This window comes from Cetorhinus maximus, chromosome 13 (genome assembly GCF_964194155.1).
Source record: "Cetorhinus maximus chromosome 13, sCetMax3.hap1.1, whole genome shotgun sequence".
NCBI lineage: Eukaryota > Metazoa > Chordata > Chondrichthyes > Lamniformes > Cetorhinidae > Cetorhinus > Cetorhinus maximus.
Window position 1 is genome coordinate 38,302,646 of NC_135891.1, and position 26,884 is coordinate 38,329,529.

Here is a 26,884-nt window from a genome sequence, read left to right on the forward strand (position 1 = left end):
TTCTGGATTACTAGTTCAGTGATAATTACACTAAACCATCGTCTCCCCTGTGCTATTGTGCCATTACTTATCATTCCAAATGTAAAATATTTTTACCACATTTATGATTTATGATGGTAGTGTTTTTACTAGTACCTGCATGTAAACCTATAGCATTGAAGATGTCCAAACAATTACCTGAATGGTATGGCAGACTCTATGGATGGAATCAGCCCAGATTTGCACTAAGTAGCAGGCAAGTAAAAGTATGTTTTACCTGCCGGCTGCAATGGTGGCTTTTCACCCTGTATAATCTCAAATCGGTGATATTAATTATGCATTCCCGGGAAACACGCTGTTTCCATGGCGGGCGGGGTTTCACCTCGTCGCTTCAACACGCTGGGCACCATATTTCAAGACCAGCCACGTGCACACGTCTCAGCGCTTCCATGAATTGCTGCAGGGAAGACAGGATGGCTCTGAAAGGCAAAAAGACTGCAGCCCCCAGGTTTAGTAACGTGTCCCTTGAGTCTGACGACTCTGAGGCCCGCCGTGATGTTTATACCCCCACTCTGGCCACAGGGAGGGGCAGCGGCACCATCAGTCCAGCATGGGACACGATCGCAGCGGTGGTCAGCGCCAATGCCCTGCAAAAGAGGACAGCCATCCAGTGCCACGACAGGATGAATGGTCTCATCTGTTCCACCAGGGTAACTCACTCTTCTCATCACTCTCAACTCGCACACTCACAAACCCATCACACATCCACAGGGATCTCACACCTCAAGGGACAACACCACTAACTCTCATACACACCTTAACATCTCCATCAGGCTCATATCCCCTCGAGCTCAAGTCCACATCCTGTCTATGGCTCCACTCACCACACAAACATTCCACACAGTGCCATGTGTCCTGCTCACACTCTCTCCATCTGTTTTCATGCAGGAGAAGCCTGCTCACATCAGCAGGGAGAGGTCCTAGACTGGGCTTGAAGTGGCCCACATTAGGGCCCCCCAACTCACTTTGAGGAGCATGCCCTCGCACTGGCTGGTGAGGAGATGGACCTTGCCTGCAGCGACGGTGATATCGGCGGTGAGGACCTGAGGATCCTGTACCACATCATCCCTCTCTCAATGCACTGTGAGTGCTCTCTCTCCTGTTTTTGACTCTGCTGCCACGCACTAATTATCTCTACTTTGGTTCACAGGGAGCTCTGCCAAGTGACCGACACCTTCAGCCAGCCAGTCCCTCAGCTCCGTCCACATCCTCACCTCCAGCCAAGAGGACACCTCCTCCATTGAAGAGCTGGAAATAAGCAGCCTGGAAGACCAATCACAGTGCTTACCTACACCCTGTACCAGCGCAGAGACACACACCTCAGTGGGACCTAGATCTAGAGCAGGCACGGGTTCACAATCTGGTGGTCACTGCATGAACACATGTCTGCAGCAGGGAGAGGGAGGTTCAGTCAAGCTCCCTGGCACTCAGAGGACTGCTAGGGAAGAAGCATCTGTGAGGTCTGCGTCAGATGATGAACCTCTAAGTTAGTCCTGCCAACTCATCCTGGAGAGTCAGCAGAAGGCGGGGGAACATCATCCATAGCTGTTGGAAGCCCTCAACAGAGTGGCTTGCGAGTCGGAGGAGTGCATCCACTGCTCTCTGATGAGGTGGTGCCCACATGCGCGCATATGGAGGTCTCATGGGGTGGATGGCAGATGCCATGGAGACCCTGGTCCAGCAAAACGCGGAGATGCATGCAAACCTGCACTCCATTGCGGGAACCATGGATGAGTTCCTGCAGTGGCAACACGAGAGGGAAATGGGGGTACCTTAATGTCCCTCCAGGTGCTCTTTCCTCTCAATGAGTCAGGCCGGGGCCCTCAGGCATCCGAAGGGAGGAGGAGCGGCAGTTGGACACCCCTGGGTCATCCACTCAGGATTGTCAGAGGCTGTCCTCTCCCTCTGAGTCCCCTTTGCCTGTGACCCCCTCAACCTCATCCTCTGTCACCACAGAGGGAGCAGCTGGTCCACAAGTGATTCTGGAGGGAGGAGTGTGCGGCAGGGCCTTTCGGAGCCTCGTTCAAGCACTCTCCCACGCACACGGATCCTTCCCGCATAACACTCATTTCAATGTCCTGAGCCTTTTCAATGCTGCTTTATGGGTTCGCTTTCAGTTGTCCATCTGAGCTGACCTGCATCTCTGCCCACCCACTGTTCACACTCCCATGCAGCACCTGATCTTACTCACCATGACTCTCATTTCACTTTTGATTTGGATAGCATATTGCTAATTCGGGTTTACTTTCGTTCCCCCATTGTCTACTCTGTCCCAGTCACCTTTTTCCTTTCCCCCATCACAGATGACCCCCAGGCATCACCTTTCAGCTCCCCTCCATGACCCTTTTCCTTTGGGGATGTCCTGGTGAAGTGCACGTTCCCTTCCTTCCTGAAAATCCCACCCCCCGACCTCCTCCTTCCCACCCCCAGGGTTCCTGTCTGCTTCTGAGTCTCCACCAACCACCCTCACCATCCCTTCTACCGTCGAACCCTCATTCTCCCGTCCTATTGCCTCAGTCTGCCCTTGGTCATTCTCATCATTCCCTCATAGCACGCCCACCCTCAGTTCACTTCCCAACAGGCAGTCATGGATCTGTCAGACCCCTCCCTTGCATGTTCACCTGGACATCCCCCACTCCAGACCCCATCCCCCTGGGAATCCCTTCCCCCCTGGAAACCTTCCCCCACCCTGGCTTAATCCTCCCAACCCCCGGACTCCCCCCTAGTTAGTGCCTCCCCCTTCCTGACTCCCTCAGACAACCTTACTTCTTCCGCCACCCTTAGTCCTCCCCTCCTCCCGACTCCTTCCTCCAGCCTTACCTCTTCCTCCAGCCTTGCTTCTTCCTCCACCCTTACTCCCTCCCCTTTCTGCACTTCTTCCTCCCACTGGACTCCCTCCCCTTTCCGCATTCCTTCCTACCCCCCAGACTCCCTCCCCTCTCCACACTCTTTCCCCCCTCTGAACTCCTTCCCTTACACCTTCCACCCCCCTTATACCTACCTTCCCAGTTGCCATCTTCTCCCCCATCACCCCCTCCTCCCTCAAACTCCCTACCCCCAGAAACCTTCATTCCCCCCTCAACCTCACCCCTGGCACCTCTTTTCTCTCCCAGTCGATCCTAGACCTTCCTCTCCCACCCCCTCGACCATCAACCAGTGTGAGCATCAATGGTGACTTTCCAACCTCCGTGAGCTGCTTCGCAGCAGAACCACGTCCATGAGAATCCACTCAGCATGGCTTGGACATTCCTCCAGTGTGCCATTGCTGTTGGGATCCAGCATCTTCTGCTCCTCGGATTTCCACAATGTGAGCAAGGCCCTGCGGTAAGTCCCAACTTCTGCACGTCACAGTTGTCAAGACGTGTTTTCCCGCTGATGTGGATGACGATCCAGCGAGGGCGGGTTGAGTCCAGCGGGCTGGTCTTATAATGATATGCTGATATATTACAATGAGGTTCCCGACATCCGATGGCAGGGAACGTGGCCCGCCATTGATGGGCTGAGTGGGCGATCGCAAAATGGGTTCATGACATCGTGAAACCAATTTTTGGCCTCCTTGCCATATTGTCCGTTCATGCCACCAAACACTCCAGACGCCAGCCGGCACGGATGATTCTGCCCTATGGACATGAGCTTCGACAGAGCAATGAAGTAAGAGGATGTTCTACCAGAGGGGTTAAATGAGAGAGCAGATGGAATTATAGAGAAGTATATTCCTTTGCTTTTAGCTGAGAGATCCAATAACTGAGATAGGAAGGAATGAAAAAGGGAAATGAAGAACATCATGTTGAAAATTATTTTGTCAATATTCAATGTCCTGAAATGTTTTATAAGATCTGTTAGTGATATATCATTATGCTCATCATCACCTGTTCAAGGGCAATTAGTGTGGGCAATAAATGCTGGCCTTGTCAACAGTGTTCACAGTCCAAGAATGCATAAGAATTAAATTGATTGTAAAAGGCACCACCTTGTTTTATCTAGAGGCTGAACCTCTTATTGACTAAAAATTACTGGTGGCTCAAAACATTGTGCCTCCGCTTCTTAAAACAACATGGGATCTTTCCTTATTTTTTACAACACTTAAACTGCAACAATGACAACTTTACACCACTTTACACAGGGCTACAGACCATGAGCTGGAAGATGGAATTAGACTGGATAGCTCTTTTTTGGCTGGCATGGACACGATGGGCCGAATGGCTTCCATCTGTGATGTGACTTTTTCTATGTTTCTATAATACAGCTTTATTATTTGGTATTGAACGATGGAGAGGGAGTAGAGCTGGAATAATCACATGTTTCAGTCATAATGATATCACACCTCTAGCAAGATAAAATAATTTAAAAAATGACACATGTTACATCATCCCACTGAGTGTTTTTCAAGCAACAAAATTTAAAAATAAATGCTGCTGTGTGAATACCTTGATGGTTTATAGTTGGATATTTAAGGAGGTATTAGGGGAGACTTTCAACTACTGGTCCCTTGTTTCTCAGCTAATGCATGGGTGACCAGAAATTGAAAATCTGGTGGAGACCTTGTGCATCCATTTGTCTGCTTGATTCAACTTGCAGGGAGGCCTTTAAATGGGCACCCAGTACTCCCGTTGAAATCGCATGGGAGAGGTTTAAATATGGAAATCAAGCTCCTCCACCTGTTGTCGAACCCTGATTGCAACCTTTGAGGAGAACTGGGTGGAGGGTGTGCAGTGTATATCAATTTCCATTTCCCTCGGTGTTGAGAGATCTACCTGATGAAAGGTACCACAGGAGGCCTCTCCAAAAGGTAAGTATTTGGGATTTTATAATAAGAATTTTGTAGAGCCAGGAGCAGCAGGGTACACCTCTGGGCCCTTCAAAAAATATTCCAGCCTGCTGCTGACTTGTTCTCACCACCTGACATTTGCTCCCCCTCCCCCACCTGTTGACTGGCTCTTGGCAGTTGACAGTCAATTTTTCACCAGATAAGACTGGCCAAAGGCAGCCGGGCGCCCATTTGATGCCTGCAGCTCACTGAGAAAATGTTAATGAGGCCGGAACATGTAAGTGGTCCCGAAGGGCCAGAGGGGCGGCTTGAGGGGAATACCGGGTGATCACAAGGTACATGATCATAAGTCTGTATGTGCTTGTTTATCTCTGTTCCTAAATGAAAATCTTTTATTTCAATGATTGCAAAGGGAAGTTGACAATGTATTCCAGAAATCAGGACAAGGTGTCTTCAGGAACATGTTAATACATGTTTAGTATTCCTCAGGGGCATGCCAATATTTGTAGACCCTCTCATAAAGAAGAATGAAAATCACTCCACTAAACCATGAGAGATCACCACAGACATAACGGCGCCACTTTTGTTTTGTGCTGGATTTTAATTGTCACGATGGCATTATTATTGGCTGCAAAAATAAATACTACAATCCCAGTGGGCGGTAGATATGTTAATGCTTCAGCAGCCACTGGTAATTATGTTAGAATAATTTTAGGGTAGAATTGTGGCAGTGCACTAATGATAATCAGATGTTGATTTTATTTAAGTTAATACCTAGGTTAACAATACGGTAAAAGATATCCTGAGGTTGTGAAAGTTGTGATATAAATACAAATCTGTCTTTCTTGTTGGTTCCTGATGATGCTTCTTCCTTTCTCCGTTTGGCATTTTGGTCAATGCTGGGAAAGATATAATCCCACTGGATCCCTTTTTTTCTTTAACATATACATTTTATTTCCGAGTTTAAATTTTGTAATTTTTTTTCTTTTTTTGATGTTTCCCAACTAGTGTTAAAAATAAGACTTTGTTTGGAGCTTGTAGCTTCTAACAATAACAAAACAAAATTCTTGGTGCTGTTACGGCTGCCAATTATTACCATATGGCACAGGAACATTTTTAAAATAGAAAATGAAGCATAGTCTTGACACATGGTAAGAAGAGAGTGATTCAAAGAAAAATAATGTTCTGTTAATGGCTGACTCTTTCAAAATATTTGCCAGTCAGCCAGTACCAGAACAGTATTTTTCCTTAAATCACTCTCTTCTTACCATGTGTCAGGACTATGCTTCATTTTCTATTTTAAAAATGTTCCTGTGCCATATGGTGATAATTGGCAGCTGTTAACAGCACAGAGATTTTTTTTTAGTTATAGTTAGAAGCTACAAACTCCAACCAAAGTCTTATTTTCATCTAAATTCTATATATATATATATATATAAATTAAAATATATATTTACGACCATGATGGTCTCTTGGAGTCAGGCAAAAATCATTCAGCATCAATCTTGCAATTTATGGCATCCACAAGCCTCCAGCACATTAAATGTTTCTAAGTGATTCCTGGTCAACCTTACATCTTTACATAGGGCATAAAAGCAAAAAACTGCAGATGTTGGAAATCCAAAACAAAAACAAAAATAAAAATACTTGGAAAAACTCAGCAGGTCTGACAGCATCTGCGGAGAGGAACACAGTTAAAGTTTCGAGTCCGTATGACTCTTCAACAGAACTAAGGAAAAATAGAAGAGAGGTGAAATATAAGCTGATTTAAGGAGGGGTGGGACAAGTAGAGCTGGATAGAGGGCCAATGATAGGTGGTGATTGCCAAAAGATGTCATAGACAAAAGGACAAAGAGGTGTTGACGGTGGTGATATTAGCTAAGAAATATGCTAATAGGTGACATTAAGGGTAGAAAGCAGGACGAGCAAGGTACAGATAGCCCTAGTGGGGGTGGGGTGGGGGGAAGGGATCAAAATAGGCTAAAAGGTAGAGATAAACAATGGATGGAAATACATTTAAAAATAATGGAAATAGGTGGGAAAAGAAAAATCCATATACATTATTGGAAAAAGGGGGATCGGAAAGGGGGTGGGGATGGAGGAGAGACTACATGATCTAAAGCTGTTGAACTCACTATTCAGTCCAGAAGGCTGTAAAGTGCCTAGTTGGAAGATGAGGTGCTGTTCCTCCAGTTTGCGTTGAGCTTCACTGGAACATTGCATCAAGCCAAGGATGGACATGTGGGCATGAGAGCAGGAGGGAGTGTTGAAATGGCAAGCAACAGAGAGGTCTGGGTAATGCTTTTGAACAGACCCAGTCTGCGTTTGGTCTTTCCAATGTAGAGGAAACCGCATTGGGAGCAGCGAATGGAGTAGACTAAATGGAGGGAAGTGCAAGTGAAATGCTGCTTCACTGTAAAGGAGTGTTTGGGCCCTTGGACGGTGAGGAGAGGGGAAATAAAGGGGCAGGTGTTGCACCTTCTGCGGTTGCATGGGAAGGTGCCGTGGGAGGGGTTTGAGGTGTAGGAGGTGATGGAGGAGTGGACCAGGGTGTCCCAAGGGAACGATCCCTACGGAATGCTGCCGGGGGGGGTGAAGGGAAGATGTGTTTGGTGGTGGCATCATGCCAGAGTTGGCGGAAATGGCGGAGGATGATCCTTTGAATGCGGAGGCTGGTGGGATGATAAGTGAGGACAAGGGGGGGGGGACCCTATCATGATTCTGGGAGGGAGAGGAAGGTGTGAGGGCGGATGCGCGGGAGATGGGCCGGACACGGTTAAGGGCCCTGTCAACCACCATGGGTGCAAAACCTCGGTCAAGGAAGAAGGAAGACATGTCAGAAGAACTGTTTTTGAAAGTGGCATCATCCGAACAGATGCGACGGAGGCGAAGGAACTGAGAAAATGGGATGGAGTCCTTACAGGAAGCAGGGTGTGAGGAGCTGTAGTCAAGGTAACTGTGAGAGTCGGTAGGCTTGTAATGAATATTGGTGGACAGTCTATCACCAGAAATTGAGACAGAGAGGTCAAGGAAGGGAAGGGGAGTGTCAGATATGGACCATGTGAAAATGATGGAGGGGTGGAAATTGGAAGCAAAGTTAATAAATTTTTCCAGGTCCAGACGAGAGCATGAAGCAGCACCGAAAAAGTCATCGATGTACCAGAGAAAGAGTTGTGGGAGGGGGCCAGAGTAGGACTGGAACAAGGAATGTTCCACATACCCCATAAAGAGACAGGCATAACTGGGGCCCATGCGGGTACCCATAGCCACACCTTTTATTTGGAGGAAGTGAGAGGAGTTTAAGGAGAAATTGTTCAGTGTGAGAACAAGTTCAGTCAGACGGAGGAGAGAAGTGGTGGATGGGGATAGTTCAGGCCTCTGTTCGAGGAAGAAACGGACAGCGATCAGTTCATCCCGGTGGGGGATGGAGGTGTAGAGGGATTGGACGTCCATGGTGAAGAGGAGGCGATTGGGGCCAGGGGACTGGAAATTGTTGATATGATGTAGGATGTCAGAGGAATCATTGATGTAGGTGGGAAAGGACTGGACAAGGGGAGAGAGAATGGAGTCAAGATAGCAAGAAGTGAGTTCCGTGGGGCAGGAACAGGCTAACACGATCGGTCTGCTGGGACAGTCCTGTTTGTGGATTTTGGGTTGGGAGACTATCAGGTTAGGTTGGGTTTGTGGATTTCCGAGGTTGGGAAACTATCAGGTTGGAAGCTGTGGAAGAAAGATCTCCAGAGGAGATGAGGTCAGTAACAGTCCTGGAAACAATGGCTTGATGTTCAGTGGTGGGGTCATGGCCAAGGGGGAGGTAGGAGGAAGTGTCTGCGAGTTGACGCTCAGCTTCTGCGAGGTAGAGGTCAGTGCGCCAGACTTAAGGGAGCTGATGTTGTTTCTGAAGCAAAGACACAGGCCAGGGACAAGTGATAGTTCCTAGAAAGCAAAAATATAGGAAAAAAACCTCACACAATACTGGTGACTTAAACTATTCAACTAGTGTTTCGCTGGTTTTGGAAGTCCTTTTCACTTTGGATACAACCTCATTGTGGCTTCATTTATATTACATTAGCAAAACACAACAAATCTGACTTAAAAGAAAGTGGTTTGAGGCTGAGCCAAGCAACTATTTAATGTAGGAGTTTGTTTCATTTTCACTCAATTGAAATATTTCTCTATAATTATTGTAGTTTTAATTAAATTAATAGGTACCCAAGCTTTATTAAGATGTAACTTGGAACGAATAGTTCGATAAATGAGACCACTGTTTGAATCTTTCAGTCAACCTGATGCCCTTAATTCCAATTTCCTACAGGATAATTATTGCAATTCTTGCTTTCTGAGCACCCCATCTGTCCTTAATGCTGTACTTGATGAACCAACCAAGACGACCAATGTGCGAACTGGTGAAATATTAAGCATGGCATTTCATTGAGGCTTGGTTCCCTAGTGCTCAGTGCAATATAAGGAACCAACAGATTTTTGGGTTTTTATTTAAACTTTTAACAAATCTTATCAAATGGATGCCCATTTATATGAAATCCAACTGGAAAAGTTGTACAATGCACTTGCTAAAAAGTTAATCAAAATGTAGTTTTTAATCACAAATATCTTTTCTATTTTTAAAGCCTACAAGGAAAAAATGAAGGAGCTCTCGATGCTCTCGTTGATCTGCTCTTGTTTCTACTCTCAACCACATCCCAACACAATTAGCAAATTTGGTGGTGAGTGATGTCTTTGTGTAATCTATAGATTGCTCTCTAAATATGTGTAGATTGTGTAATTATACTGTAAATATTATATTTACCCAGCAAGATAATGTAATAGGTAATAACTATTGTTTTATCTATATATATGTGGAATCACAGTTTTAAAATTTGCATAATTATTCATTTCAAATTTAACCTAGGTGTGAATGTGTGACGTGAACAACAAATATAGCATCATTCTAAAATACAGGGTTACTGATAAAATATTTGGTAAATTGTTACCACAGTAATCCAATTATTGCCCATATGAAGTGCTATGTATCATGTCAGGTCACAGGATCAAAGCAAACAATCATCACAGGATATCAATCAATCAGCTCTCAGAGACCATTGTCTCTTTAGTTTGACAATACCAGGAATGTGAAGATCAGGTCCCAGAATTAACCCTGTATTGTCATTTCTGATAGGATTAGTACAAAAACTAGAAACACACATTCTAGCAAAATGAAATTTTGTGTCGTTACAGTTCTTTGTCCATCCCTTCTACCCTTCTAGAAAAATATTTTTGCGCATACTGAATCTTTAAAAATGTAGTAATTCACAATAATCACAAACTTACCCTTTACTTTCCTCAACCTATGGACAGAATTTATCGTGGGCTGGGGCAGGCCCAGTGAAATCTGGTGGCACCCCCGCAGACCTGATCTCCGGGAGCCCTGCAACGGTTGTACTATAAGTGTCTGGCACAAATGGGTTAACTGAAATGGACTGAATACATCACTGCCCACACAATGATATAAGAGAACATATGATCTGCATCTAGGGGTCAGTCTCATGTTGGACAGAGCCATGTGAACAAGCAAGCATTTAGACAGCTTCTAGTTTGAACCCTTTATTGTATATATGTACATAGTTCTTGTAGTTAATAAATACATACAGTTAACCTACTTAAGACTATGAGGGCCTCATTAAGACCTACCGGAAGGTATCCAACATCGTACAACATGGTGGCAGCCAATGGAAAAACACAAAAACTCACAAAAAATGCAGAAAAAAACTAAAATTCTGTAAGACTAAAGTAAAATTCAAAGAAAGCATTCTGACCTGTAGAAAAGCTCAAGAGGCAAATGCACAGAGGAAAATCACCAGGGAAAAGCTCCAAAGAAAGGCTTAGAAGCTGAAGGCAGAAATTTAAAATCACTAACCGCAGCATAAGACTCTATAGGATTGCTTGAGAGTCCAGCTTCAATTTCCAGAGTGCAGAGTCAGCATACCTAGCAGGGGTGAGCTAGAATGTTTAAATTCCAGGATAAAACAAGTTGTGAGAATCTTTTGAATAGCTCAGTGGTCAGAAATTGCTATTTAAAAATAAACATAAAGAAAAACAGATTTCTGAGTTGGCACCTGAACATGTAGCATCCGAGCTCACTCAGAAAAGGAAAAAAATAATCCCCAAGAATCACAACTAAAAAATCAGCTTTAAAGAACAACAACGGCCAGAATTTGACACCTTTGTGACCCTAAAGCATAGTGCTGAAATGGAGAAGTCTGCAGCTATTCAATCCAAGTAGCCATTGTTTAAATTTGTTCCTGGCTGAGCATGAACAGCATTAAAGCGGGAGCCCAACAAAACCAGCAAGTGCGGAAAAGCTCTTTGTCTTCAAACGAACTGCGGCACCATCTTGAATTTCAGTAACCTCCTAAAAATGAACCTACACTTTAAAATTTTTTTAACCCTGGATTGGAAATCCACTCTTCCAGATCAATTTGGACTTATCCAAGGCCCAGATCAATCACATAATTGGGGACTTCGGAGAAAAGGATTTCTTAGATACATGATTGCTTTAGATCTGGATAAAAAGACAGAAGCTCAACAAGTTACAGGAAGTCAGTGGCATAATGGTATTGTCACCAGACTAGTAATCCAGACACCCAGGGTAATGCTCTGGGGACCTGGGTATGAATCCCACCATGGCAGATGGTGGAATTTGAATTCAATAATAAAAAATCTGGAATTAAAAGTCTAATGATCACCATGAAACAACTGTCAATTGCTATTAAAACCCATCTGGTTCACTAGTATCCTTTAGAGAAGGAAATCTGCTGTCCTTGCCTGCTCTGGCCTACATGTGACTCCAGACACATAGCAATGTGGTTGACTCTGAAATGGCCTCTCAAGCCACTCAGTTCTCAAGGGCAAATAGGGATGGGCAATAAATGCTGGACTAGCCAGCGACACCCCCATCCCATGGATGAATAAGAAAAAAGTTAACACACTGCTTTATTCGGTAAGCCCAATAGTAGATTACATTATTGCTAGACAAGGAATCAATGAATCATTTGTTAAATTTGAAGAAGTACTAAAATCATTTGATGCTTATTTTAACCTAAGAAGCAACAAAATCTTCAAAATCCTCAAATTTAATAAATGGGTCCAGCAGGCAGGAGAAGCTGTCGACTTGTTCATTAGTGATCTGTACATGATGGCTGAAGGCTGCAAATATAGAGACCTAAAATCTGAATTTATTAGGAGTAGGAGTAGGAGTAGCAGATGACGCACTCTCCATAGAACCATAAAACAATAGAAAAGTTACAGTGAAGAAAGGAGGCCATTCAGCCCATCATATCTGTGCTGGCCAAAAAGAGAAAAAAATAAACCAGCCACTCATTTTAATCCCACTTTCCAGCACCTGGTCCATAAACTTGCAGATTATGTGCTTCAGATGCAGGTCCAAGTAACTTTTAAATGAGTTGAGCATTTCAGCCTCAACCACCAACTTAGGCAGTGAATTCCAGATGCCCGCCACCCTCTGGGTGAAAAAGTTTTTCCTCATGTTCTCTCTAGTCTTTCTACCAGTCACCTTAAATCTATGCCCCCAGGGAATTGACCCCTCAGTTAGGGGAAACAAGTCTTTCCTGTCTACCCTGTCTAGGCCTCTCATAATTTTGTACACCTCAATTAGCCTCCTCTGTTCTAAGGAAAACAAACCTAGCCTATCCAATCTCTCCTCATAGCTGCAATTTTCAAGCCCTGGCAACATTCTTGTAATCTCCTCTGCACTCTCTCCAGAGCAATTATACCCTTCCTGTAATGTGGTGACCAGAACTGTACACAAAATTCCAGCTGTGGCCTAACCAGCATTTTATACAGTTCCATCATTACATCCCTGCTTTTGTATTCAATACCTTACCCAATAAAGGAAAGCATTCGTTTCAGACATGCTGTAAGTGAAGGAGGACCTAACCCTCGAGAAAGTTATCCAGATTATTAGGCAATCTGAACTCTGTGTACAGCACAGGCCCACTTTAAGAGGAAAAAGCAAACCGTAGTACAAAGGAAACCCCATAGTCCAGTTAATTAAACAGCTCAGAAACAGGGACACTCCAGGCCAAGGGAAGCAATACCCTAACTAACCAGTAGAGTGGCCATGTCTGCGCTGTATGGACCCCCTTCCTCCCACCATTAAAAGGCCATAGGCTTGCTGGGCAGCCTGCCCAGATGGTGAGTCTCTCGCCCGCAATGGTTCAATACCAGCAACATTAGGATGATGCCTTTAAGTGGCTACTTAAGGGCCTTTATTGGCCTCCTGGCGGGAAGGCCCAGAAGCCTTCCACCCTCAGACGTAATTGGAGGGAGTAGGCAAATGGGTGAGATCGCCACTCTCCGCATCCTCCTTCCTAATCACACAGCTCCCACTGCACCCCCCAACCTCTGAACTCATCTCTGGGGTGGGGTGGCATTAACTTCCACCCTATGTTCCTATTATTCTGAACTTGCCTCTCCTCATTCACACATAGTAAACCAGTGTGATTCCAGATGCACCCTCCCACACAAGGAGGCAGCACCACACACAGTCACCCATATCCTGGTATTCCAGGACTGACCTAACTCAAACATTATGTCATATGATTGGAGTCGAAGACAAAGGCATGTTATTGTCGTGGATTTTACCTTAATGGATGGACAATCAGGGGCTATGTGTGTATATTTTTGTAATCGTTTTCCCACCGGGTGCAGTTCCAAAGCCTGTCTACCATCTACAAGGCACAAGTCTGGAGTGTGATGGAATACTCTCCACTTACCTGGATGAGTGCAACTCCAACAACATTCAAGAGGCATCCAGGACAAAGTAGTCCACTTGGTCAACCTCCCATTCACTGCCTTAAACATTCACTCCCTCCACCACTGACTCACAATGGCAGCAGTGTGTACCATCTACAAGATCCACTGCAACAACTCACCACACCTCCTTTGGCAGCACCTTCCAAACCTGCAACCTCTAACATCTTGCAGGATAAGGGCAGCAGATGCTTGGGAACACCACCACCTGCAAGTTCCCCTCCAAACTATACACCACCCTGACGAAACCATATTGCCATTCCTTCACTGTCGTTGGGTGAAAAACCTGGAATTCCCTTCCTAGCAGCACTGTGTTACCTATACCAGATCAACTGCAGCAGTTCAAGAAGGCGGCTCACCATCATCTTCGCAAGGGCATTTAGGGATAGGTATCAAATAATGGCCTAGGCAGTGATGCTCACATCCCAAGAAAGAAAAAAATAAAGTTCCACCCCACTGCTTGGAAGAGGAAAATGTGACAGTGTACAGGCACAGACCCACAACCATTATTCATTTTTCTCTCACCAATTTCCTCTCACTCATTTCTCTCTCAATGGTTTTAACTTCATGCCATTGTGCAGTTGCATCTGCGCCATTTGCTCTTCATTAGTTCCTCCAATTACCATCTTTGAGTATAACGTGTCATAATTAGTGTCAGAGAAGTATCATTCCAGATCCAGTCCCATTCTCAGCTGCTATCCAAACATTACATTAGGGATGGGGACTCTGATTGATTCTTTTCTTAGCCAAGAGGCAGTGATGCCAATTGTAGCATCTCTACTCCTGCTCTGAATGAGATGAGTTGACTCAGCACAAACTGGTGATTTAATTTGGATTGTTTGGATTGTTTCTGATCTGTCTAGCTCCAGTACTCATTGAACCACTGGAGGAGCCACCACATTCCATAATATGGATATTTGCTACTGCTTTGCTCAAGAAATTTATCCAACGTTCTATTCATAAACTGTTAGTCACTCTCCATTGAGAATAATGTTATGATCTCCACTGAGACTGTTAACATTTAGAAAGAAATTTGGGCACCCAGTGATTAACTGAAGGAACTACGTCATAAGATTTCACATTTTTAAACAAAAACAAACTTTACTGTGTATATATATAAAAAAATATACAAAGCAAACACTTAACACTAGTTTGGCAAGAGTATAAATGCAGTTTCCCTTTCATTTCCTAATTGCACCCGAGTCCCCTTACACATTACGAGAACTTGAGGGTTCATACTCTTCTTCTGGGACCAAACCAAGTACGCCACAGCTCTCTGTAGTTCACTTTGGTTTCTCCTCAGAGTGTTCCAGCTATTCTCTGAAGTATGGGGATCCCTCCATTAGCTTTTGGTTAAGCGTTGGGAGTCTCCTGACTGTGGACATCTTAGCTCAAGCTTGGGCCTCACTACATTTGTGCTTAGTAACTTAACAATCAGGAGCACCCCTGGTTCCTAATGGCCTGTAGGCTCCTTTTCCTGGCTTTGGATGGATACAGACTGTCCTCTCCCAGGCTGCTCCCGCAGCTCCTGTACAGCTCTCGGTCCCACAGTTGCTTTACAAATCCTGGCAAACTCTTGCCTTCTCCAGACAAGCTGACTGCTGACTGCCTGCTTCTGTGAGCAAACACACATAGAGAGGAATCTTCCTAAACCCATAGTCCATCTCCATGGCAATGCAAAAACGTAAACTCTTTGGGCAGGGTTTTCTGGCCCGCCCACTGCCGGGATCATCCGGTCCCACCGAAAGTCAATAGACTTTTGGCTGGGACGCCAAATCTCTCGCAGAAGGTCCCACCACGTTGAGGTGGAAAATCCTGGCCTTTATCTTTTATCTTCAAAACAACCCATTGATTCTGTGACCTACATGATTAATTTATGATTAATTTATATCCCTAATGAAGTTAAAGGCCTTCTTTCCAGACTTGCTAATTCAACCATGAAATCCTCTTGCTCACAAAGGTGTTTTTAGTTTCTTTGATCTGAGAACTACATGAATAATTTCAACCCTTATTGAACTAACTGTCGACCTCCTGTCCCTACCAAGAGCTGAGAGATGGGTCATCTATTGTTTAAGTTTTCTCAATTCCAACTCTGATCTTATTAAATAAACACAGGTTGCCCTTTGAACTGTAATCTCTCTAGGTCTCTTTACCAGTTTCTCAACAAAGTGTTTCCATTTATCTACATTTCAATTCAATTCCTAAGTTATTTCCTAAAACTTATGAATTATAAAATCAGATATTCACAATGACAATTAAAGAGAAAAGATTCCCGATGGGCAAAGAACTGCGGGTAAATTGAACTCAAAAAGTTATTTTACTGCAATGCTGAAGCTTTACTTGTTGTGAAATGTCTCTACGCATCGAAGAATTTTGCTGTAAACTAAATCTACTATCAATGTCATTAGACAACAATAATCCATTTAAAAACTGATAAATCCAACCACTTTTTAAAAAAATGTAAATTGTTAGTGTTGACCTTGGCTGTCAGGCTTGTCACTTTTAAACAACACCACCTGAGATACTTCAGGATATGTTACTTACCCCCCCCCCCCGCCAAAGCTAGACACCATTTATGTGACAGTACACAGTACAGTGAGAAAAAGGGTAGATCATAATCATGTTTGTCACTGAATGTGACTCCAAGACAGCATGGAAAGCATCATGACCACTCTTCAAATGTTTCCAGGAAGTCTCCAGGATGTTAAGTAATAATTTTATTTATGTTATTCCATAACATATATAAGTGGGGTCAATCCCACAGGGACTTGCTCGTCTGCTGTAACGTCAGTGGAAGAGCTGCAAAAGTGACAAACAAATTGCATAAACAATCATTTTTTCAGAGTTTCTAGGGCACTTCCACTAAATGTATGTTGTCAGTCAGAAGTGCCTTCGTGATAATTCAATCACATTGTATGCTTCTTTCTTAGATATCCAAATAAAAGAACAAACCAAACATGTAACACTTTAAAAACAAACACCGAATTCTTATCCATTGATAATAATAGTTGCTTTCAAGTTAAGTAGAAATTCTAGAAATAAGAATTGTTGATAATTTCACAGGTTATATGAAGGAATAGGAGACTTGAGTTTAACTCTCACTCCATGCTACAATTCACTTGCAAGTTCCCTGTTCCCAAATGTCTGTTCTTTCTTTAGATATGGAAGTGAAACCAATTAACAAGCGTGCATCTGGACAAGCTTTTGAAGTAATCCTGAAGCCCCAATCGACTGATTTGTCACCTGAACAACCTATCTCACCAAAGAAGAAAGAGATCTCTTTGGAGGAACTCCAGCAACAGCTGGATGCTGCTGAGGACAGGAGAAAGGTAAACAACAACGATACCAGCTTCATGTGCAGATGGCAAATTGAACATTTTTCCCCCCACTCAGTTTTTCCATAGATACTGTTATTCCTAAGTCTCCAGTTTCCCATAGGCACATGGATTTGAAAGTCAATCTGTCCAACTGTAGTCACAGGTTAGTAGAAAATGTTACCTTTCACCACTGATCATAGAATGATAAAACACTGGAGACCATTCTGCCCATCATGCCTGTGCTGGCTCCCCTGTTCTTTCCCATGGACTTTCAAACTTTTCCCTATAAGGATATATACAATTCCCTCCAGATGGGAACAACTACCCCTCCAAGTCACTCATCATCCTGACTTGGAAATATATCACTGTTCCTTCGCTGTTGCTGGGTCAAAAGCCTGGAATTCCCTTCCTAAAACACTGAGGGTGTACCTACACCACATAGACTGCAGCGATTCTAGAAGGCAGCTCACCACCACCTTCTCACGGGCAACTAGGGATGGGCAATAAATGCTCGCCCAGACAACGAAGCCCACATCCTGTGAATGAATAAAAAAAAAGGAAAGTCACCATTGAATCTCCTTCCACTATCCTTTCAAGCAATGTATTCCAGATTATAACAACTTGATGCATAAAAAAATTGTCTTCGTCTTCGGTATGGTTCTTTTGCCTTAAATCTGTGCCCTCTGGTTATTGACCCCTCTGCTAATGAAAACAACTTTTGTTGAACATAATGTCCAGGACTTTGTGATAATAACGACTGCAAAACTGTCAGCGTTTGCCGTCATTACTCCTCTGAAATGGACAGCAACTTCTGGATTCCTCACATAAGAACATAAGAGGCAGAAATTTGCACCCCCCCTCCCCCCCATCGGGAACCTGATCGGCACCCCCCCGATCAAGGCCGCACTGCCATTTTAAGGCCAGTTAAGGCCCAGAAGTGCTGAGCACTCCCTGTGTGGGCCGGGGCGGGGAGCGGTGGGGGGGGGAATTCCCTGAGTCGGGGCTTGTGCTCATGCGCGCAGAAATCTCCCTGAGGCACATCTATGCCTCAGGGAGATTTGTTTAAGTTTTAAACATCAAAATAAAGAAATTAAAAACTTTTAAAACACTTCCCCTCGTGTGACAGTGTAAATGAATTTTTGTGAAAATTTTTATTGAATTTTAAAACACTCCATGAAACCTCATCTTGCCCGTGGATGAGGTTTCAAGAAAAATGCGAAGGCCGCCTGGGTTCTTCGCCCGAACAAGCAGCTCATTTAACTATTTTAATTAGTTTTTTACAGGCCTTAATAGGCCTTTGACAGCCGACTCGGCTGTGCGCCCGTTGAACTGACAATCTAAATGATGTGCGGTGATGTTGGGACGTCTGCCCCACGTCAACGCACATCATTTTATGTGCGGCGAGTGGGCCCCACCCCCGCTCGCCGACTGGAAAATTCTTCCCAAGAAATAGGAGTAGGAGTGATCATTTGCATCTTTGAGCCTGCTCCACCATCCCACAAGCTCATGGCTGATCTTCCATCTCAACAACATCCCGCATTATCCCCATACCCCTTAACTCCCTTAGTACCCAAAATTCTTTTGACCTCTGTCTTGAATGTACTCAATGGCTAAGCATCTGCAGCTCTCTGGAGTGGAGAATTACAAATATTTACAACCTTTGATTGAAGAAATTTCTCCTCATCACAATTCCCTTTATTCTGAACCAGGGGAAACTTTTTCTCAGCATCTAGCCTGTCCAGCCCCTTAAGAATTTTATGTTTCAGTTAGATAACTATTTTTTTCTAAAATCGATGGAATATGGATCTAGTCTACTCAATCTCTCCTCATAGCACAATCCCATCATTCCAGGGACTAGCCTTGTGAACCTTTGTTGCACTCCGTCTGGGGCATGTATGTCCTTCCTTAGGTAAAGAAACTAAAACTGCACACAGTACTGCAGGTGTCGCCTCACCAATACCACCTGCATGATTGTAGTAAGACTTCTTTACTTTTCCAATCCATTTGTAGCAAAAGCCAGCCAGCATGCACACTTAAATACAGAAATCCAGACGTTGCCGTCAGTGATTGTACGCTTCTCCAGCGGACCGGTGTTGAGATTCCCCCAGGCTGCGGTCAATTGGAAGCCATTGAACTGGCGAGAGCTTCCAGTCTTACACTCTTAGTTTTGTTGCAAGATACCTTTGAAAAAGTCACACTTTGTTGAATAAGGTGTAACTTTTTTTAAGGTCTACTAGGTTCACAATTACTGATAACCAGTTTCACTGGCCCTGAAAGAGTAATTTTATATTTATTGAATGTCAAATATTTCTAATATGTTAAGAAATTCTACATATTTTCATTTTTAAAAGTTTGTTTATGATATTTAATCATCTACCTTAGTCTCATGTGTATGCCCCAATCATTTAATTTATCATAAAAATCCAAAATTAAAAGTGGGGGGATTCAGTGGTTTTTACTTCCTGCTATGCTGTCTTTTGAGGGTATTTCAATGTGATTGGCTGCTTACCCAGATTGATGACATCACCATTGCTTCACACCTGGAGGCCCTCTTGACCTGACACCCGAAATAAACTGATGTTGGGAAAAGGGAAACCCATGCCATATAATTCACTGAATCTTTTTTGGCAGCTTTCTTTGAGGTCAGCGGAAAGTTGCTTTGCTGCTGTCTGCAAAATCCAGCCTTATTACTTTATATTTTTCTCAACTCCCACTCACATAAGCATAACCATTATCATTCTGTGGATTTACAGTCCCAAGAGATGCAGCTTTTGCAGCAACTTGCAGAGAAGCAGCAACATAGGCGTATAGTTCTACACAGGGCGATTGTGGATAACTGCGACTTCAGCAGAACTACTGAAAGAAAGTTAAATCAGAAGATGGAAATTTGTAATGAAAATCGCAAAGCTCATATAGCTGCCCTCAAGGATCGTCTTCGTGAGAAGGCAAGTGTGATGTTTGTGTTTAACGTTTATGCTTTTTTGTAAAAGGACATTTTAGTTAAAAAGAAGTGTTATATAAAAAAACCTGACAGTAGGGTGTGCCACGTCCTGGATGTATTGCCCTCTGGTGTGGAATAAGGAATCTTCTGTTTTTTTAAACAGGAAGCTGGCGTTCAGAAGCAGATAGCTGTGTGTGTATTTTTAATTGTTAAGAAGTGACAAGACACTTCAGCAAGTATTTCACTTTTCAAAAATTGCCTGTTCTCATCGTTATTTTTTAGATGTTTAGTCTTTAGAAAGAAAGACTTTCTAGAATGTTGTTGTTTCTAGTGGGATATGATAGGCAGATTTTAGTTTGGACCTGTGTTTATTTGGTGAATCCAAATAGTGTAGGTAGACCTCAGGTTTGTAGTTTCACAAATGACTTACTCTCATCAAGTTGGGGAAGAGCTGCCTAACCTTTTCATTCTCCTCTCAACTTACACTTGGATCTCTAGTATTTAAAATTGGGATCTTCACTGCTATTAAAACTATAGGTTTATAGCAGTAAGCATGAATTATGCAATAATATATAATATTATTGTACCCTCCTCTGTTTATAAATGTAGTAATAAGTTTTGCAAATTTCATTATGACCATACTTAGAGTACCTTAAATGGTCTATTTATAGTAACTTCCAATTAAAGCATTGATCAAATAAACTTGATTGTTCTTTACTTCTTCTGGAGTTTTACAAAATAATGGCATAGTGAAAACATATCCTAATTGTGCAAAGGGAAATAATTTGAATTATGTACTCAGAAATGTTCTATTCGTAAAAGTTCTAAAAATAAACATCAAGCATATAACAGTTAAATTTCCTTTAGGCCTTGAAATTGGTGTTGAGCACAGAGTCCAAATCTCAACCAAGTGGCCCCAGGACAGTTCAAATTTGGACCTAGGGCCTCACTAATAGTATTGAGCCAGCTACTCCCAGAGGCTAGTTGCTTATTAAAAAAATATCAGGCCACTTGCCTCGCTGGAAAGGGCACCTAAAGCAAATTTCTCATCTACATAAATAATAAACTGGAATAATTGCTCAATCTATTATCAGGTGAGATCTCTTTTGGGCAGGTGTACTTTGGGCATAGGGTCTTGGTCCCCAAAATTGGTTCTCATGGCACTTGTTTTTCCATCTGTAAAACTTGAGTGATGAGGTCCAATTTCTAATCCATGATCTGCTGTTAACAGGTTTACACTTTCTTCAACTAATTATGATGTGGTGGTGACGTGTTAAAGTTCATCCAGGAAGTCTGAGTTGCTGTGGCAACATTCACTTTTACATGCAGTCTCACGTAATGGATAGTCATGGTAGAGGCCTCAACTTTCTTTCCATCACATGACGACCAGGAATTTTTCGCTCTCTTACTGCCTGCCATTGGCATGCATTGAAAAGATTTGCAGGTCGATAATCAACTTGTTTGGCCATCGTGTCTGGGGTGGGACTTGAACTCAGAGCTTCTGGCTCAGGGACAGGGACGCTACCCACTGCACTACAAGACCTCCCAACTAATTATGTATCCATGGGAAAAATATGCAAAAATGGAAATTCAGATGAGATTATATTTTGCAATATTCTTATGACAGTAGTTTAATACATAATGCTGAGGGATTTTATATATATCTGTGTTTAATTCTAGTCATCACAATCCACTGTTACATTGTATTAATGAATGAGTTGAGTCATCAAGTTACCCAGTGAATAGATTGAAAAGTGAAGAACACCTTGCTATGTAGCAACACTGTAAATGTATTTTTTATGAAGATTTCCTCTGCTTGCTACAGTTTGCGCTGAAGCACCTATTACAATTAGGAACTGTGCATCAGGCATGTTGCTCAGACAAGGAGCACCCATAACTTGCATTAAAAATAGAGCCATAGTAAGCTGTTAGGTATGGTGGCTCAAGTGCTAAGGTGCTGAACTGGAAAATGTACTTCAATAACAATCAAAACTTTAATTTTATCAAAGTGCTATTTTTGTACTTTATCTGAACAATTTTGTCTCACGTAATATTGTTTAATGACGAGTAACATACATATCTGCATTAATTGTACATGAAAATAAAATGATCTTTATAAATAATTTTGTTTAAACCTTTGTTGATAGAAACCCAATTAAAGAATGCCAACTTAATGTGCAATTCAAATAAACAGGTCCACGTAGGGTGAATTTTTTTATGACCCTCATCCTGCCACCGATGGCAGTTTCCAAAGCTTTCTGTGAGGTGGTCCCAGTCAAATATTGAGCCATTTTTGGGGATTTCCTATATATACAGACATGCTCCTGGGCCCACTTGCTGAGGCATAAAATGACGTGGGCGTGCATCCCGACGTCACCGTGGGTCATTTAGATTTTCAGTTTGGTGGGCTGCGTGTGCCCACCAAACTGTCAAAGGCCTATTAAGGCCATTTAAAAACTAATTGAACTAATAAACTGAGCTGTCCGTCCAACCTTAAGGTTGGTGGGCAGGCGAAGAGCCCAGACGGCCTTCCCATCTTTCATGGAACCTCATCCACGGGTGGGATGAGGTTTCATGAAGTGTTAATAAATTGAATAAAAATTTTTATAAAAATTAATTGACATGTCCCAGTTCATGTGACAGTGTCACATGAGGGGACGTGTCTTAACATTTTTTCTTTTCTTTATTTAGATTTTGAAAAGTTAAACTAATCTACTGGAGGCAGCTCCATGCCTCAAGGAGATTTCTGCGCTGTTTCGCGGGCATGCACGTGAAAGAGCACAGGCCCCAACCCAGGGAACACCCCCCCCGCGCCCCCCAACAACACCCCCCCCACCCCCTCCCGTACAGGGAGCGCTCAGCGCTTCCGGGGGCACGTCACTCTGGGCGGGCATTAATTGGCCTGCCCACATAAACTGGCGGTTGGGGGTGCCGATCGGGTCTGCGCCTACCCCCACACAACCCCCTCCCCCTGACTGGGGGGAAAATTCTTCCCCTGGGGATCACCTGCAAATATTGACATGTTTCTGGTTATCCTTATTCTGACTGTCAAAAGACAGCAATGTATTTCTGAAATTATCATTGTGGATTTTTAAAAATTGCAAACAGAAATAATGCGCAAGTGGATCAATCAATTTGGAAAATCATTGCATACAGCATTCAGAAAACACCTGCGCTTGTGTTGCCTGTCCTCAGACAGAAATTGAAAGACCTTATGCAGCTCCAAGAACCCACAGAGCTCTTTTTCAAAATCTACAGGGTAGAACACTTGGTAGGAATTAAGTGCTTTATTTCACAGTTGGGAAGAGTGAAGCTCATCTTACCACTTTTTATGAGATTTTCTTTGAACTGTCAAACAAATCAGAAAATCTATCAACTGCACACAAACGAAAAAAGATTCTCTATCCTAATTTCCATCCTAATTGTCTCAAACTGGAAGCATGTGGTTAAAACGAATAGAAACTGATGGCAATGAAAGTTACATTTTTAAGACTAGTTGTTCAGGTATGTTGTCTTCTATAATTTGTGCATTTTGTGTGATAGGAAAGGCATGCAGCTGAGGTCCGTAGGAACAAGGTGCTACGAGAGGAACTTTCTGGCTAAACGTCTTTCTATCACTTTGTGAAGAACACCCTGGAACGAATCTAATAATAATATCCTGGCTATCAAGATACGACTTTTGTTTCTGAATTCAGTACTTCTATATAATAGTTCATGCTTTTTTGCATTCAGATTATTGGTTCTTATTTCATGTGCAATACAGAAAGTTGTAAGCAGGCAAAAATCAGCAAAATATCAATAATCTAATGATATTTAAAACATTCAGAGTATTAATTGTTATTGACATCATAATCTGCCAATGTATTTTAACATGTGTATATATAGACGCATTATATTGATTAACAGATTCAACCTACAATTAGAAAAGGTTTACCAACAAATTACTTAATATGTTTTATATCCCATATGTAATTAGCCATTGGGTTTTTATTGATATTATTATGGGTAACTAAGCATTGCCAGTTTTTGAAGGGTTATACTATAGAAGAGTAATTGCAGCTGCTTTCTTAGTCCCTACATTTAATTCCTTAATCTGTCCCCCAGCATGCTGCTGCTGCTTTTAGAATTCTCAGCCATTTGAAGACTAACTAAGCATCTCTGATGCAATGCAATGATTTATGCCAATAAATTATGTAAGTCATGCCAAATTCATCAAATCAAATAGATAAAAGTGACTGTTTCTCAATTGTACGTCTGAACAAGTATGCTGATATATTTTAAAACATACATTTTATTGTTTCAATGTTTTCTCATTTCATTATGGTTATGTCTTTAAATTTATCACTAACTTAATAATTTAACAATAATATAATTTTAAGTGAATGCCAATGATTATTCTGTGGAAAAATCACAGCTTAATTATGACCTGTTGCTGCCTATTAGGCCTTTGTATCTTTAGAGAGCATAAAAATATCTAGGCCTTCAACAGACCTATCTATTTGGCAGTTGATGTTGTGGGTTGAATTTGTTAATAAATGGAGTAATTTCCATCTATAAATAGAAAATGTCATTGGTAACATTGTATAGTACAGCTGTCAGATTAAGCAAACTCTTTCTATATCTTATGCTCACTAAAGAGGGGGAAACCTTCCATGTAAGTAAGCAACATTTTGGTGAAATTAGTCTCCCTGCAAAAAGTAAATGGTTAATTGTGTGTGTGAGAAATTCCTAAATTATCCAGCTGAATTTTTGTCTTATTACTGCTGTAGCTGTGCCGAGTAGAAATGGTTTGCCAAATTTAAAGCTGTATAAGTTACAGATTGTTTGTTTGGTGTGGAGTATCTGACTTTGAAAATTATTTTGTAAATACCTAATTTTCTTTGAAAGGATTGTGTTCGGCAAGCTAGTACATAACCTTTAATCTGTAACACTGTACTTTGCTAACATCTCATTTAATTATGTGCCATTTCACCTCGAACTCTGACAGTTTGTATATTTGCCTATCGGACTTGAAACTAGAGTCAGGGTAAGACCGTAAATGGTGCTAGATACTTTCATCTACTAACTGTACTTGAAGGTGGCATGTTTTTAATCACTTGATTAGATCTTGCTATTTATTGATGTGTTTGTATTTGAATTCTTTGGGCTTTTTGGGAAGATGTTAACAAATCTCTCCCATCTCACAGTTAAAAGTCAGAGGAAGATGATCGCCCTGAAGATTCTTGCCCACCCATTTAGGTTCCATAATGTGCATTTTAACGTCAGTTCAAAATTGTTGTAGTGTGCTACATGTGGTTACAAAATAAAATACATAATATAATCCATAAGTACTTACATTGCTATTTGTTCTTCTTGCCTTTTTTTTGCATTGCTAAATTCTTTGAGATTAATTTATGTGTATTCCATTCTCAAGGTGTAGAAATCAATTGGCAGCCTAGGTAGGACACGCATAAGGATTTTGCAATAAAATGATGCAGTGTCATTTTTTGACGAGTCAAGATGTTGTGGGTTGAACTTGTTAATAAATGGAGCAAGTTCCACCTATAAATAGAAAACCTCATTGGTAATATTGTATAGTATAGCTGTCAGATTAAGCAAACTCTTTCTAGATCTTATGCTTTCAATTCTTAGCTTATTGTGCTGTAGATGATAAATTGGGGAAAATGGTCACTCCCTCACCTGTCTCAAATGTCTTCATGGACAGAAATTTCCCCCCTGTTGGGGGGATTGTGCGGAGGTGGGCGCGAACCCGATCGGTACCACACCACCATTTTACATGGGAGGGCTAACTAAGGCCTGCCCATCGTGACGCACGCCCAGAAGCACTGTGCGCTCTCTGTGTGGGTGGGACTGATTTGTTTCAGGCTAAAAATCTTAAATAAAGGATTTTTAAACTTTTAAAACATGTCCCCTCATCTGACACTATCACATGAGCTGGGACATGTCAAAGAATAAATGTATAAATTTTTATTAGATTTTAAATTCATGAAACCTAATCCCACCCGTGGATGAGGTTTCATGAAAAATGTGAAGGCTGCCTGGGCTCTTCGCCTGCCCGACAACCTTAAGGTTGGACGGGCAGCTCATTAAATTGAGTTAATTAGTTTTTAACAGGTCTTAATAGGCCTTTGACAGTTCAGCGGGCGTGCAGACTCGGCTGCACACCTGCCGAACTGACAGTCTAAATGATGCGCGGGCCCCACCCCCCTGCTCGCTGATGGGAAAATGCTGCCCCACGTTGCTAAATCTGTCTTTGCTCTTCTGCCTCTCTGTTTTTTTCCCTTCTCTTCTGTTTCTCTTCCATTAACTCCTTTTGGTTCTCTCAATTTCCTCTTTTGCTTCTCTACCTTTTGTTTTCTTTCCTTTCTGGTAGGAAGTGATGGATGTATTCTGTAGTGTGACAAGCAAGGAACCCATCAACAGCTTCAGGCACATTTGTGGTTGGGGTTGTGGGGTAAATGGTACCTTCAGCAGCTCTATTCTAATTCCCTTATCACTCATGCTTCCTCTACCCCTTTGTTCCCATCACATCTACTTCCCCTTCACTTTCCCAGTCACCATTCCATATCCTACCATCCCTTTGCTTCCAGTAGTAACCTACCTCTTTTTCTTTGAACCAACTCAAAACCTGCATTCTTCCCTCCCCTGTGCTTTGCTATCACTCATTTTATCCCTAACCACCTATCGATTTCACCTGTTCCATTTTACAAGGGTGAATAGCAAAAAGCCAGAGGTCCCCATACCTTCAACCACTTCCCCTCCCTCCTATCATTAACGGCTCTGTTTTCCTACCACACTGACTTTGACAAACTATTTTGTTTGCAACACTTGTGCAAATTTTCAGTTATGTTTATGAATTGTTCATGCTTTTATTGGTGGAAGGTGTTTGGCTAGTGGTGTATGGGTGGCCAATTTGCTACTATTAAAGATAGAGTTGATATGCACAAACTTCTTGGGTGGAAACATTAATTTTAATTACAATATATTCAG

General features: G+C 42.5%; 1 protein-coding gene across 2 annotated transcripts in view; it reads left to right on the top strand.

Annotated features, from left to right (window-relative positions):
- LOC144688563 (stathmin-3-like) overlaps positions 1 to 25,221 on the top strand; it is a 63,165-nt gene extending 37,944 nt beyond the window's left edge. For both annotated transcript variants that reach the window (XM_078555294.1, XM_078555295.1), the window contains exons 2-5: positions 9,436 to 9,531; positions 16,796 to 16,965; positions 19,707 to 19,898; positions 23,438 to 25,221. In XM_078555294.1, the coding sequence (XP_078411420.1) occupies positions 9,436 to 9,531; positions 16,796 to 16,965; positions 19,707 to 19,898; positions 23,438 to 23,497 (518 nt within the window). In that variant the 3' untranslated portion in view covers positions 23,498 to 25,221. The remainder of the gene's footprint in view (positions 1 to 9,435; positions 9,532 to 16,795; positions 16,966 to 19,706; positions 19,899 to 23,437) is intronic.
- The last annotated feature ends 1,663 nt before the right edge of the window (positions 25,222 to 26,884 follow it).